Raw genomic sequence first — 15,858 nt, 5'->3', positions numbered from 1 at the left:
GGAGCCTGTGCTCCGCAACGGGAGAGGCCACAACAGTGAGAGGCCCGCGTACCGCTAAAAATAATAATAATAATAATAAATAAATAAAAATAAAAAAATAAAAAACACGTATAGGGCTTCCCTGGTGGCGCAGTGGTTGAGAATCTGCCTTCTAATACAGGGGACATGGGTTCGAGCCCTGGTCTGGGAAGATCCCATGTGCCGCGGAGCAACTAGGCCCGTGAGCCACAACTACTGAGCCTGTGCATCTGGAGCCTGTGCTCCACAACATGAGACGCCGTGATAGTGAGAGGCCCGTGCACCGTGATGAAGAGTGGCCCCCACTTGCCACAAATAGAGAAAGCCCTCGCACAGAAACGAAGACCCAACACAGCCAAAAATAAATAAATAAAATTTAAAAACATGTATAGGATTTACTTTGAAATGCATTAAAATATAAAATGTATAGATGGGTAGATATGTGATAAAGCAAATAGAACAAAATGTTGATTGTAGAATCTGGGTGGTGGTTCTATAGAAGTTCACCATCCACTTCTTTCAACTTTTCTGTGTGTTTGACATTTTCATAATAAAATGCCAGCAAAAGATACGTACAGAGTCTTGACCGTACAGCCAAGCTATAATCTTGATATTTTGTCTTTGGAAATCATTTTTTTTTCAACCTAAATATATGAAGGAATGCGGTGACTTAAAAAGAAAGTATCTTCTAATGCCCATTTCCTCGATGACTGACTCTTCCACACTTTAAGAAGCTCTGTAGAAGTTGGGGTTTCTTGAGTCAAAGTTCAGAAGCCCAAGATTAATAACAGTCACAATCACAGTAGGACAAATGGGTGTTTAGTGTAGCAATCACCATTCTAGATGCTTCACATTTAATCCTCACAAAACTCTTTGGGATACAGAGTATTATTAGCCCCATTTTACAGATGAGGAAACAGAGGCATAGAGAGAGAATAAGTAACTCACTCAGAGTCACAGAGCTAGTAAGTGGTGGGTTAGTAACACTGAGTATTTGATTCTGTCAGATAACTAACCCCAAACTAAGCTTAATGGGAGGTGGAGAGCGGTTATCAGTGGAATTCAGATTTGTTTGGGTTGTTTTTTTTTTTGCTATTGCTTGTTTGTGCTCTGAGTTACATAAAGGATGTCCTCTTGTGATCAGAAGCAAGCTCATCTATGCCGGCTATCACTGTTAAAAGGACAGTCTTAAATATGTGCGGAATTATCATTGTGATCGTTGTTAAATCCAGCTATCCACTCCTACCTCTGCTGACTTCTCCTGTGGACATTATGGTGTATTCCATTCATTCTAAATATGACACTGAATAATTAGAGGACTGTATTTTTCTAACAAAATTGTTTTCTGAAAACCTGTTATAGGAAAAGCAGAGAATATGAAAGCCTATCTAAAGAGTGCAGAAGGCTATTTTGTCCTGAATAAAAGCACTACGATTGGAAGGCATGAAAATTCAGACCTTGTTTTAGAGGTAAGACCTCTTCCTAGCCAGTCCCCGACCCTCCCTACCCCTCACACCACCAAAAGTCCTTACTGTTCTGTGGACTCCAGTCTCTTGTAAAGCACAGCCTCTGGCTAACAGTCCCAGCCTTCCTCGGTGTGCCACCAATAACCAATCCCGGCATGTGCTGGGTCTCCCTGGCACATGTGGTAAGAATGAGCACAGTGCAAAGTGCGATGGGCCCTGTGTCCTTTGCTGACTGTGTCTGCAGTGTCCCACCCTGATGGCGTGGTTTGGAAGGTGGGCTTAGAGCTGATGCTTGACCTTCACCTGCTCTGCGTCTGGCAGCCACGGCCACCTGAAGGGCCCAGCTTGAGCAATGGCCTCTCGCCCTTTCCAGAGCTTCTGGAGACTATGGGCCCCTCAGAGCCCTCCCGTGCCCCCGTACCTCCAAGTAGTAAATCAGGGTAAGCCCTGGGCATGGCCTCAGTGCTCTCTCACTTCATTTCATTCCATTCTCTGAATTAGCTGTGGCTTGGTCCACAGTCCCAGCTCATTGACAGCCAAGGAAGTTGGGAGAAATTGTAAGTAAGGAATTATACAAACAGTGGCTTTGAGCCTTTTACCATTTTGAAAGGGATTAAAATATTGAAGCAGAAAGAGAAATGCAATGGAATCCCTTTAGGACTGTGAAAGGCAGACCACTCTCAGACTTCACTCAACAGATTTTTTAAACTTTATTTTGAAATAATTATAGATGCACAAATAGTAGAGAGAATGGCACGAAGCATGTGTGGAGACCTGTGCCATTTTACCACGTGTGGATTTGGGTGTGGCCCTCAGGATATAGGAGTATTCCATCATCAGAGATGTCCCTTGTGATGCTCCTTTTATAGTCACAATTCCTCCTCCCACCATCGTCCCCATGCTCCGAAAACCACTAATCTGTTCTCCGTCTCTATAATTTTCATCATGTATGTATGACCTTTGTGATTGATTTTTTTTTTTTTTTAGTCAGTGTAGTGCCCTTGACATCCATTTAGGTTATTAGCTTGTTCTTTTATTGCTGAGTAATAGTCCACGGTATGGACGTATCACCTGTGTTTAACCATTCACTTTTTGAAGGACATTTTGTTTCCATTTGGGGCTATTACAAATAAATGTACTATAAACATTTGTGTACAGGTTTTTGTGTGAACATAAGTTTTTATTTCTCTGTGATAAATGCTCAGGAGTATGATTGCATGGATTAACATATGTGTTTATATATATTCGGTTTGTAAAGAAACTGCCAGACTTATCCAGCATGGCTGTACCATTTTTCATTTCCACCAGCTATGTATGAGACACATCCTCACCAGCAATTAGCATAAACACTGTTTTTCATTTTAGCTGTTTTAGTAAGTGTGTAGTGGTATCTCATCATAGTCTTAACTTGCATTTTCCAAATCGATAGTGATGTTAAATGTCTTTTCATGTACGTGTTTGCCTTCTGCATATCCTCTTCAGTGAAATATCTCTTCATATCTTTTAAGTGTCTCTAATCGAATTGTTTAGTTTTTTTACCATTGAGTTTTGAGAATTCTTTATGTATTTTAGATATGAGTCCCTTGTCAGATAGATGGTTTGCAAATATTTTCTCCCATCCGTAGCTTGTCTTCTCATTCTCTTAGCAGAGTATTTCACAGAGCAAAAGCTTTAACTCTTGATGAAGTCCAGGTAGTTATTTTTTCTTTTATAGATCATGCTTTTAGTGTCATGTCTAAGAACATGCCACAAGGTCCCTGACCCTGAGGATTTTCTCTTACGTTTTCTTCTAAGTGTTTTATAGTTTTATGTTTAAATCTATGAACCATTTTGGGTTCACTGTCGTTTATGATGTGAGATTTAGGTCAAAGTTCATTTTTCTTGCATGTGGATATTTAGTTGTTCCAGAACCATTTGTTGAAAAGACTATCCTTTCTCCATTGAATTGCTTTTGCAAGTTTGTCAAAAATAATCTGGCCATACTTTCTATGGGGGCTACTTCTTAGTTCCCTATTATGTTTCATGGATCTATTTGTCATAATGGATCTACCATTATGAGATAGCCTTGATTACTGTCGCTATGTAAGTCTTAAATCAGGTAGAGTGATTCCTCCCACTTTTCCTTAAAGAAATTTTTTAACCTCTTCTAGTTGCTTTGCCTTTCCATTTACATTTTAGTGTAAGCCTGTCTGTATACACAAAATATCATGCTGTAATTTTGATTGGAATTGTGTTTTATCCTATATATCAATGTGAGAATAATTGATATACTCCTATATTGTCCTCCAATTCATGAACATGGTATATTTCTCCATTTATTCAGTGTCTCTCATGAGTGTTTTGTAGTTTTCAGCATACGAGTCCTGTACGTGTTTTGTTAGATTTACACTTAAGTATGTCTCTCTCTTTTTTTTTGAGTGATTGTAAATGGTATTATATTTTTAATTTTGGTGTCCACATGTTCATTGACAGTATATAGAAATACAGTTGATTTTTGTATGCTTCTTGGGATCTTGCAACCTTAACTGCACTTTCTTATATAAGGGCTTTTGTAGATTTCTTGGGATTTTATACATAAACAATCATGTCATCTGCAAATAAGAACAATTTTATTTCTTCTTTCAGAAAAGGAGATCTGAATGCTTTTAATCTTCTTTTCCTTGCTTTATTTCCCTGGTTAAGACTTCCAGGACTCTGCTGAACAAGAGCAGTGTATAAATCCTTATATTCGCTTGTTCCTGACCTTAGGGGAAAGCAGTTACTCTTTCACCATTAATTAGGAGGTTAGCTGTAGGGTTTTTATACATGTTCTTACCAAGTGAGAAATTTCCCCCTTTATTCCTAGTTTTCTGAGAATGTTTATTGTAAATGCAACAGATTTAAAGATAACTCCATGAACCTCCCCGTGAGATTCTCCTCCATGATATGGTCTCCCTTCAAGGACACAGAACATCTGTTCAGTGTGCAAAGTGGGAGGAAAAAGAAGAAGAAGAAGAACTGTAGTTTCTTCTTTATCCTAACAAGGCATAGATTTGGGGTCGTTTTATTTCCTGTCTGGCTAAAGTAGAGACAGAGATCTCTGTTTTGAACCTGACTATGATATTAGAAAACTGTAGTAATTTTTAAAAGCACGGGCTTTGGAGATAGACAGACCTGGGTTTGAATCTCATTAGGCTACTTTGTGGCTGAGTGACTTCAACCAAATTACTTAATCACTCTGAGCTCCTTTTCCCTGTCTGTAAACCTCTTACCTCACAGGGTTATTCTGAGGATTAAGTGAGAAATGCATATAAAGAGCCTGGCATGTGGTGCTCAGTGAATGACACAATGATCATTATTATGGTCTCCTAAAACAGAGACTGAGAAGAATCCTCAGTGGTGCACAGGGTTGAGATGAGGACCCACTGACATTAATAAGCCATTTGGAAAAGGGAACTAATGAGGACAGTTATTAACGAGACAGAAATTGAGTTGCATTCATTGTATATAAATAATTGACTGCTTACTGCTCCTCAGACTTAGCTTAAGAAATACGTCACTAGGCTTCCCTGGTTGCGAAGTGGTTGAGAGTCTGCCTGCCAATGCAAGGGACACGGGTTCGTGCCCCGGTCCGGGAATATCCCACATGCCGCGGAGCGGCTGGGCCCGTGAGCCATGGCCGCTGAGCCAGCGTGTCCGGAGCCTGAGCTCCACAACAGGAGAGGCCACAACAGTGAGAGGCCCGTGTACCACAAAAAAAAAAAAAAAAATGTCAGGGATTTATATTACTAAAAATCATCCTTGCAATTACCCAGAGGTTACATCTAGCAAATAAAAAAGATTGTTTGTTTTATTTGCCTGGATCAATCCTAAAGAATAGGCAGTCATGCTTCTAAAGATTTCTACTCATCAGCAAGGCTGACATGTTGTTTTGACTATTGGTATTGTAGTATTTCGACATCATTTACTCTTTCCGATAATGGAAGGTAGTTACATGCTTCTTGTTTTTAAAAATTGGGAGAAAGGAAAATATAAGGAAGAAAATAAAAGTCACTTGTAATCATTTGGCTCAGGGAAAAATCAATATTGATATTTGCTGGGTTTTACCCTCCAGACTTTTTTCTATATCCTGTAAGGAGTTTGGTTCCCTAAGGCAGTAGGAAGCCTGTTTATAGCCAGGCTAGTGAGAACTGTTTATAGTCAACAGTGATAACTGTTGCTATCACTCATTCATTGCACAGTATTTACCCAGAGCCTCAGCACCGAGCCAAGTCTAGGGGTACAGTGATGTCAGAACTGGACATGGTCCCTGCCATCAGGAAGCTGCCAGGAGAGAGAGAAATAAGTCAAATGATCCCACAAAGGTGTGACTAATTCCATTCCAACATTGGGGCTGTAAAGGAAAGGAATATGGAAGACAAGGAGGACTTAACTAGACAATAGGAGAAGGGAATGGCATGTGCAAGGGTCCTGGGGTGGAAGAGCATATTGTGAACCCAAGGGACTGAGAGAAAACCAGGGCGTCCAGAAGTCAGAGTGGGAAGGAGGAGGGCTAAGGGACAAGTCGGCCTCCTTCATGTCACCATAAGGGTTTTGATCTTTATCTGAAAAGCAGTGGGAAGAAGGCTTGAAGGATTGTAAACAAGGGGGAGACCTGCCAGTGAACATCCCGGCTGCTGTGTGCAGACGAGCCATCAGGAACTCTATTCACAATCTCCCCTCTCCCATTTTACATGGCTCAAAAGCCTCAGCCTTGCTCATTTCACAGCTAAACCTTGCAAGTTATAATTTATATGATTTGATGTGCCTTGTAAACTGTATTTTTAGAGTTGGATATGGCTGTTATTTAAACTCTGCTGAGAAAGGGACTCAGTTCTTCCAGAATGAAGAAACACCAAAGCCAGTGGTTGTTGGATTTTCTGCATGTTTAAGAGTGGTTGTTCAACATGAACTCCTAGGCATTCTGACCCAGTGGGTTTGGGGTAAGGCCCAGGAATCTTCACATTTGTATGCTCCCCAGGTTCAGGTGGGGGGAATGGAGTCCCTGGAGTTGGTTCCAGGACCACACTTTGAGAACCCCACCATCAGTGCTCCCTCCCTCTCCCTTCTTGATCAGCAGAGCTCCTGCTTGTGTGTGTGTGTGTATTCTTTCAATAAACTTTGTTTTGAGGAAAAGAGAAGCGAAGGGTAAACAATGAAGGGCTGACTGACCCTACCCCCTCCCCAGGGACTCCCCCAGTCCCACCCTGGGGAAGTCCCAGGATCCCTAGAAGACTGAGCTCTAGGACAGCCCAAGTCAGTGCAGGGCTGCAGCTAGGAAGGTGGAGATGGAAGAGAAAAAGAAAGAACAGACATGACAGGGGGTTGAAATGCTGGTGTCCACACCTCACCCTCGGTGGTCAGTGTCCTCCCAGGCATCTCCTTTCTCATGGATTTAGCCATCTCTCCAGCCTGTGTCAGCCCTTCTCGCGTGGGATCTGAGGGTCGTGAAGCCAGACTGATCTCATACACATACCCCAGATCCCATCCAGCCGGATGACTCTCGTCCCTTTTCCTGGCCCCTGTCAGTTCTGGGCTGCCTCTCAGGAAAGAACCAGAGCCTACACCTTAATCTTGTTTATTATTATTAAACAAGGCTGCTGGGATTCTCCTATTATTTGCGTAATTTCATGGACATGCAGGTATGTCTGCTCTGTCAAAGGACACACACAGCTGTAGCTCTGATGGGCATGGCCAAATTGTCCACCAGAGGTTTCCGGATGTGGTGTCCTGCCAGCAGTGGACGCCCGTCTCCCACTCCCTCCCCAGCCTAGGGTGCTGACCCCCCATTGGATCTTCACTGATCTACGGGGTGAAGTATGGTACCTGTGTCATTTTAATTCACATTTCTCTTATTCTAAGCGAACACCTGCATTTTGAGACAGAAGGTGACAGGTGGACTCTCTGTGGGGAAATCCACGGAATGAAACAGGCCTGGGAGGGTGCACTTGCTGGCTCCCCATCTGCATCGCGCTTGTCCTCCTGCCTGGGTCGTGCTCCCATCCTCCCCCCTCACCCCCACCTCACCCCTGGCTTCTCCCCAAGTGCTCCTTGCTCTGGTGGTTCACCTGTTAGGTCTCACCAGTCCTCAGGGAATGTTTTGTCCCCTGTTTGGGAACTGGCGGCTGATTTCATTGGTCAGTACCCAGCACAGCAATTGATGGGACTAGTTTCTCACCAGCAGATGGAGGGCTTCCAAGAGGAAAAAGTTCAGAGGAAAGGGCTAGATCGTGATCTCATTTTTCTCATTTTTTTTTATTGTGGTAAGATATGCATAACATAAAATTTACCATCTTAACCACTTTTATTAAGTGTGCAGTTCAGTGGCATTAAATATATTCACACTGTTGTGCAGCCATCACCCCCATCCATCTCCAGAACTCTTTGAATCTTGCAGAACTGAAACTGCACCCATGAAACAACAACTCCCCTTGTCCCCCCATCCCAGCCCCAGCAACCACCGTTTTGCTTTCTGTCTCTATGACCTTGGCTACTCTGGGTATCTCATATAAGTAGAATCATAACAGTATTTGTCTTTTCATGACTGGCTTCTTTCACTGAGTATAATATCCTTTCACTGAGTATAATGTCCATGTTCATCCATGCTGTAGCATGTGTCCGAATTTCCTTCCTTTTTTAAGGCTGAATAATATTCCATTGTGTGGATTCACCACATTTTGTTTATTCATTCATCTACTGATGGACACTTGGGTTGTTTCCACCTTTTGGCTGTTGCAAACAATGCTATGAACATGGGTGTATAAATATCTCTTCAAGGCCCTGCTTTCAGTTCTTTGGGATATATACCCAAAAGTAGACTTGCTGGATCATATGATAATTTTATTTTTAATTGTTTGAGGAACTGCCATGCTGTTTTCCATAGTGGCTGCACCAAGTTACATTCTCACAACAGGGCACAAGGGTTCCACTTTCCCTGCTTCCTCACCAACACTTGTTATTTCCCTTTTTTTTTTATACTAGCCATTCTGATGGATGTGAGATGAAAGAAAGATCATAATCTTTTTTTTTTTTTTTTTTTTTTTTTTTTTATTCCACCTTCGTCTTTTATTATAAAACCCCAATTTTTGTAGGTAATTTATCTTCTTCCACTCTACCTTGCGCTTCATGAAGCCAGTCTTGGCAATTCTGTTTCTATTGCTACTGATTGGTTTAGGAATAGCTATGTGATTCAGTTCTGAGCCACTGAGATTTGAGGAGACTCTGGCAGGGAAGTTTCGGAGACAGGTTTCCTTCTTCTTAAAAAGAGGCATTGGGCTTCCCTGGTGGTGCCGTGGTTGAGAGTCCGCCTGCCGATGTAGGGGACGTGGGTTCGTGCCCCGGTCCGGGAGGATCCCACGTGCCGTGGAGCGGTTGGGCCCGTGGGCCATGGCCGCTGGGCCTGCACGTCCGGAGCCTGTGCTCCACAGCAGGAGAGGCCACAGCTTATATACTTTATTATTTATTATATATGTATATATATATATTTTTTGGTTGCATTGGGTCTTCATTGCTGCATGCAGGCTTTCTCTAGTTGTGGTGAGCAGGGGCTACGCTCTCCGTTACGGTGCGTGGGTTTCTCATTGCAGCGACTACTCTTGTTGCAGAGCATGGGCTCTAGGCGCGTGGGCTTCAGTAGCTGTGGCACGCGGGCTCAGTAGTTGTGGCTCGCAGGCTTAGTTGCTCTGCAACATGTGGCATAATCTTTTGAATAGCATACATAATACAAACAGCTACAGCATACATTTATGGACTACTTACTGCATCTCACATGGCTTTATACATCATCTATGTATGTTCTGTATTTATAGAATTATATCCACAAAACAAATCCTGTGCGGGTGAGAACTACTATTATCATTATTATCCTCATTTGATGACATGGACATGGGACTCAGAAAGGTTAAGGAACTGGCCCAAATCACACAGCTAGTCGGGGGAGGTGGGGCTGAGTTTCAGACTGAGCTGACTCAAGCTTCTAAAAACAGAAGGTTCACTTTTTGAGTGTAAATTTAGCTTAGGGAACATCTAATATCTAAATTGGAAATTCTCAGTTAACTGAGATAACAAGATAATTGACTAAGCTAGGGAAATTCCACCCTGTGGAATCGAGAATGGGGGTTGTCAGTGAAATGTGAGATGAATGTTCTTGTGATCCTCATTCATGCCACAGACTGAGGTGGTGCCATCTAGGGGGGGATTTGGGTAAAGAGGAAACGTTGACCTGGTGCTTTCCCAGGAAGAGGAGCATTGGGGCTGTTAAGTGGGGGCCCAGCAAGAAACACCACTTATCTCTCCAATCCAGCCAGAGTAAGTTCTCTGCTTATAAGGACTGGTGGAGTTCAATTAGTCCCACCTGGATAACCCAGGATAGTCTCCCACTTTTTAAAAAATTTTTAAAAAGTTTTTGGCTGGGTTTGGTCTTCGTTGCTGAGCACAGGCTTTCTCTAGTTGCAGCGAGCGAGGGTTACTCTTTGTTGCGGTGCACGGGCTTCTCATTGCAGTGGCTTCTCTTGTTGTGGAGCACGGGCTCTAGGCACGCGGATTCAGTAGTTGTGGCACGTGGGCTCAGTAGTTGTGGCTCGTGGGCTCTGGAGCGCAGGCTCGGTAGTTGTGGCACACGGGCTTCGTTGCTCCATGGCATGTGGGATCTTCCCGGACCAGGGCTCGAACCCGTGTCCCCTGCATTGGCAGGCGGATTCTTGACCACTGCAACACCAGGGAAGTCCTTAGTCTCCCTCTTTTAAGAGCACTGATTAGTAACCTTGACATCGGCACAGTCCCTTTGGCCACCTCATGGAGCATATTCCCAGGTTCTGAGGATCAGGGCATGGGCATCTTTGGGAGACCATTCTGCCCACCACATTAATACTACCACCTGACTGGACCGTTGCTTTGGGACTGGTCTGAGAGCTTTCTGGAAGAATCAGTAGGATCAATGCCACAGGCCATGGAGAAAGATGGCTGGATGAGCTGGCAGGTGATAATCCCGTTACCAAGAGGGCAGGAAGCAGGACTGGTTGAGTGAGCACCTCAACATCCCGGAAGCAGCCAGGCAGTTTGGGGCCTGGAGATGAACCAGGGGTTGGAAATACACACCTGCGAATCCAGGGGGTGGCACAGTGGCCCCAGCCCATGGACAGAGTGTGGAGGAAATGGACATCTGCAGGGAGAGGAGCCCGGCGTGGAGACCTGGAAGCAGTCAGAGAGGTGAGGGAGCCAGAGAGCTGCTGCCAGGCTGAGGGTATTCATCACAGAGACAGCTTGCTTTGTGCCAGGTACTGTTCTGAGCACTCTCGAGTGTATTAACTCATTTCATCCTTAGGAGGTTAATGTTGTTTGCCCCACTTTACAGATGAGGGCGTTGAGGCACAGATAGGCTGAGTATCCTGCCTGAGGTCACAGAGGGAGGCTGGGGCACTGGGCACCACGCTCGGGCAGTCTGATTTCAGGACCAGCCTCTCCTGAGGCCTTGCCGGTCCACAGGGCTCTCCCGGGGAGACCGGGGAGGAAGGATCCAGCTGACGGGGAAGCAGAGAAGCTTCTTCTTTCCTTCCAATCCCAGACCCGTCATCTCACCAGCGCCTGGCCGTTTCCTCATATCCTTATTCTTTTGAAAACCCCATTTTTTTTTTTACTATTTCTGCACTACATCCCTTTCTGGAGGCAGTGGGGGGATGGGGCTGGGGGATGGGATAGCCTAGAACCAAAAGGTTAAAAGAAATAGATAAAACACACACACACACACACACACACACACAAACACACACACACAAGTTAATTTCAAAAATGTTATCCCACTCCTTAGAACATGTCACCAAGCAGTACCTTTTGTCAATCCTACGAAGCCCAGCTTATCAAACTCATTTTTGCTGCTCAGGGAGCAACCAAAGAGAAGCAAAGAACCGTGCCCCAGGCTGCACAGCTGGAAGGTAGCAGAGGTGGGACTTGAACTCAAGGCTTTCTAACTCCAGAGCCCATCCTCTTGCTCATAATAGAGAACATTTCCCATTTGCCCTATGTTCTCTTCTAAGTGCTTTAGTATGTATTATATCATTTATACGTCACCAGTAGCTTATAAGACTGTCCTTTTGTTACCTTACAGATGAGGAAGCTGAGGTATCACTTGCCCAAGGTCACCCTTCTAGGAAGTAGGAGAGCTGGACTCGAGCCCATTCTAACAACCACCACGTTGCCCTGCTCCCCCAACCCCTGAACCATCAGGCCACGTGCCTCTCTCTGAAAACTGTGTCTCATGTCACAGGGAGGCCGAGAGCCCGAGGAGGCCCCCGAGGGCAATGGCAGTGGGTTGAGGACCCAGCGGGAGAGGACCCTCTTGAAGCCATTTGACAATAAAGGAAAGGAAGGGGGAAGGGGCGGCGTTTCCAGGCCGAGGGGGTGGTGAGCACGTTCACAGGTTAGACGGAAGTTACACTGTCAAGGTGAGGATGCAGAAGAGGAGATGGTTGAGGAGAGGGACCAGACCAGGGTGGGATGAAGGCAGGACCACCCGGAAGCCCTTGGCAGCTAAGAGAAGCCTTGAAGGTCCCATCTAGGAGCTTCTCCAAGCCTGGGAAGTCCAGGTCCTGGCAGGGAGCTGAAGGCACATTCACAGGGGTGTGGAGTGATGGAGGGGAGTTTCCTGAAGGGACTCCATAGGGAGTGGGCAGGGCTCAGAGAAACCACAAAGGATAGTGCAGGGCCCAGAGCTAGTATGAGTGAGGACTGTTCCCACCCCCAGAGCTGAGGGGTGAGGGGCAGGGGCATTTCCTGGGACCTGGAGACCCCGAGGGCTGGGTAGAGTCCTCTGAGGGAAGCTGTGTGGCCCCAGAGAATGGAAGCCAGGGGAGTAAGTACCCCAAGCTCTCTCCCTGCTCTGATCTCTAACCCCCTCATTGGCCAAACCCAACCAGAAACCAGACACAAGGAGCCCATCAGCCCATGGATGTAGCCGCACAGGTGGGCCTGCTGGGCAGAGGGCGCCGTGTAAAGGGATGGAGGAGGGTCGGGAGAAGCAGACGGAGGATGCAGGCAGGTGCAGGAGGTGAAGACCTAGGAGGCTGTTGTCAAAGTAGAATGAAAAGCCTGAGAGCAGGGACCTGCTGGCTGGGGGGCCCAAAGGGCACTGGGCCAGCCTCAGGACAGAAGTGTGAGGGTGGCAGGAGGGTTTGGGGGCCGGGATGGGCTTGAAGGAGCTGGTGAGCTTGAACAGGGCCCAGGCTGGTTGAGCATAGGGCATTACCCCTAGGGAGCAAACAGGGAGCAAAGGCTACGTGACTCAAGGAGAGGACGAGACAGAGGATAAGGAAGGCCGGGAGTGGGAGGTTATGGTCTGAGATGGGGCTTCCCAGTGCCAGGTGATGCAAGGTTGAAACCTAGCTCCAAAGGACGGTTCCAGGTACACGTCGAACCTCAGCGACAATGTCAGTGAACCTCAGGGCAATGTCATAACTAAGTCAGCTTCCCGAGGAGGCTTCCTTAAAGCACAGGGGTCATCAGAGCAGATGGTCATTCTTAATAGAAATTGAAACGTCTCAATATTTTATGGACTCACTATATACTTTTTAAAGACATTTTCAATGCAGGAGCCTTAAAAAATGCACTTGTTTTGTATATTAGGTCCTGCCTGTCTCCTCTCTCATTATTAAATCACTCTCTACTCTGAAAATCACAGGGTACAAATCAAAGGTACAAGTTTTGGAATTAGACTCGGGTTCAAACCCTGATATTGCCCTGGGCCAGCATCCTGATGTTGAGTGAGTCCCTTCATCTTAGCCATTTTTTAAATCGTGGTAAAATACCTATAAAGTTTACCGTCTTAACCACTTTTAAGTGTACAGATCAGTAGTTGTAAGTTATTCACATTGTTGTGCAACCAGCCTCAGAATTTTTCATCTTGCAAAACTGAAACTGTACCCATTAAACAACAATTCCCCGTTTCCCCTTCCCCAGCTCCTGGCAACCCCCGTTCTATTTTGTTTCTATGAGCTTGACTACTTTATGTACCTCACATAGTGGAATCATACAAAATTTGCTTTTTTGTGACACTTATTTCATATAATGTCCTCACGGTTCATCCATGTTGTAGCATGTGTCAGAATTTCCTTCCTCCTACACTGAATAATATTCCACTGTATGGATGGACCACATTTTGCTTATCCAATCATCGGTCAGTGGGCACTTGGGTGGCTTCCACCTTTTGGCAATTGTGAATAATGCTACTGTAAACATGAGTGTACAAATAACTCTTTAAGTTCCTGTTTTCAATTCTTTGGGGTATATACCCGGAAGTGGACTTGCTGGATCATATGATAATTTTATCCTAAATTGTTTTGAGAAGCCGCTCTACTGTTTTCCATATCAGCTGCACCATTTTACATTCTCAGCGGTACATAAGTGTTCCCCTACTCTACATCCTTGCCAACACTTGTTATTTTCTGTTGCTGTTTGTTTGTTTTTGATAGTAGCCATCCTAATGGGTATGAGGTGGTATCTCACTGTGGTTTTGATTTGAATTTCCCTAATGACTAGTAATGTTGAGCATCTTTTTATATGCTTGTTGGACATTTATATATCTTCTTTGGAGAAATGTCTATTCCAGTTCTATGCCCATATTTGATCAAGTTATTTGGGGGTTCTTTTTTGTTGTTGTTGTTGAGTTATAGTTCTCTATATATTCTTCATATTAACCCTTTTTCAGATTTGTGATTTGCAACTATTTTCTCCCATTCTCTAGATGGCCTTTCACCCTGTTTATTGTGTCCTTTGATTCACAGAAGTTTTAATTTTTGATATAGTTGAATTTATCTATTTTTACTTTTGCTGCCTATGCTTTTGGTATCATATCCAAAAATGCATTGCCAAATCCAATGTCATAAAGCTTTCCTCCTGTGCTTTCCTCTAAAAGTTTTATAGTTTTAGACCCTGTTTAAGTCTTTGATCCACTTTGAGTTAATTTTTATACATGGTGTAAGGTAAGAGTTCAACTTAATTCTTTTGCAGTCTTTCCCAGCATCATTTGTTGAAAATACTGTTCTTTCCCCATTGAATAATCTTGGCACCCTTGTCAAAAATCATTGGACCATATATGCAAACTTTTATTTCTGTGCTCTCTATTCTATTCTATTGGCCTATGTGCCTGACCTTATGTCAGTATCACACTGTTTTGATTACTGTACCTTTGTATGCAGTAAGTTTTGAAATCAGGAAGTGTGAGACCTCCAACTTTGCTTTTCTTTCTCAAGATTATTTTGGCTATTTGGGGTCCACTGAGATTCCATATGAATTTTAGGATGGATTTTTCTATTTCTGCAAAAACTGCTGTTGGGATTTTGAATCTGTAGATCCTGCTGTGTAGTAATGACATCTTCACAATATTAAGTCTTCCAACCCACGAATACAGGGTGTCTTTCCATTTATTTGTGTCTTTAATTTCTTTCAGCAGCACTTTGTAGTTTTCAGTGTACACATCTTTTACCACCTTGGTTAAATTTATCCCAAAATATGTTATTCATTTTGATGCTATTGTAAATGAAATTTTCTTAACTTCCTTTTCAGATTGTTCATTGTGAGCATATAGAAACACAACTGATGTTTGTGTGTTGATTTTGTGTCCTACGATTTTGCTAGTGAATGGTATTTTTTAGTTCTAAGAGGGTTGTGGTTTTTCATGGACTCTTTAGGATTTTGTACATGTAAGATCATGTTGCCTGTGAACAGAGATAATTTGACTTCTTCCTTTCGAATTTGGATGTCTTTATTTCTTTTTCTTGCCTAATTGCTCTGGCTATGACTTCCAGTACTTTGTTGAATAGAAGTGGCAAAAGCAGGTATCCTTATCTTATTCTTGAAATTAGAGGAAAAGCTTTCAGTCTTTCACCTTTGAGTATGATGCTACCTGTGGGCCTTTCATATTTGACCTTTATTATGTTGAGGTAATTTCCCTCTATTCCCTGTTTGTTGAGTGCTTTTATCATGAAAGAGTGTTGCATTTTGTCAAATGCTTTTTGTACGTCCATCGAGATGATCATTTTTTTTCCTTCTTTCTGTTAATGTGATGTATTACGTGGATTAATTTTCATATGTTGAACCATCAGGTCTGCATTCCAAGAATAAATGCCACTTGGTCATAGTGTATGATCCTTTTACTGTGCTGTTGCATTCGGTTTCCTCCTGTTTGGTTGAGGACTGTGGTGTCGGTGTTCATAAGAGATATTGGTCTGTGGTTGTCCTGTCGTGTCCTTGTCTGGGTTTGGGATCAAGGTAATGCTGTCCTCTCACTTCACCTGTTGAGTCTCAGCTTCTTCATCTCTAAGATGGAGATAACAATAGAGTCCCTGTTTAGGGCTGTCATGCAGAT

The 15,858-nt window shown here is 43.9% G+C and overlaps 1 protein-coding gene and 1 pseudogene across 2 annotated transcripts in view; both read left to right on the top strand.

Annotated features, from left to right (window-relative positions):
• LOC308620080 (centrosomal protein of 78 kDa-like) overlaps window positions 1-15,858 on the top strand; it is a 319,042-nt pseudogene that overhangs the window by 138,150 nt on the left and 165,034 nt on the right. The gene's annotated exons all lie outside the window — the stretch shown is intronic.
• Window positions 1,395-15,858, top strand: part of LOC308620425 (forkhead-associated domain-containing protein 1-like) — a gene marked incomplete at both ends in the record, with an annotated part of 101,606 nt that continues 87,142 nt past the window's right edge. The window contains one exon of the mRNA XM_081239963.1: window positions 1,395-1,487. Coding sequence (XP_081096089.1) covers window positions 1,395-1,487 — 93 coding nt within the window. The remainder of the gene's footprint in view (window positions 1,488-15,858) is intronic.

This window comes from Mesoplodon bidens (assembly GCF_964165515.1).
Source record: "Mesoplodon bidens genome assembly, chromosome: 7".
Taxonomy (NCBI): Eukaryota; Metazoa; Chordata; class Mammalia; order Artiodactyla; family Ziphiidae; genus Mesoplodon; species Mesoplodon bidens.
Note: the sequence above shows the minus strand (reverse complement) of the source record. Positions and strands in the feature narration are given on the sequence as shown.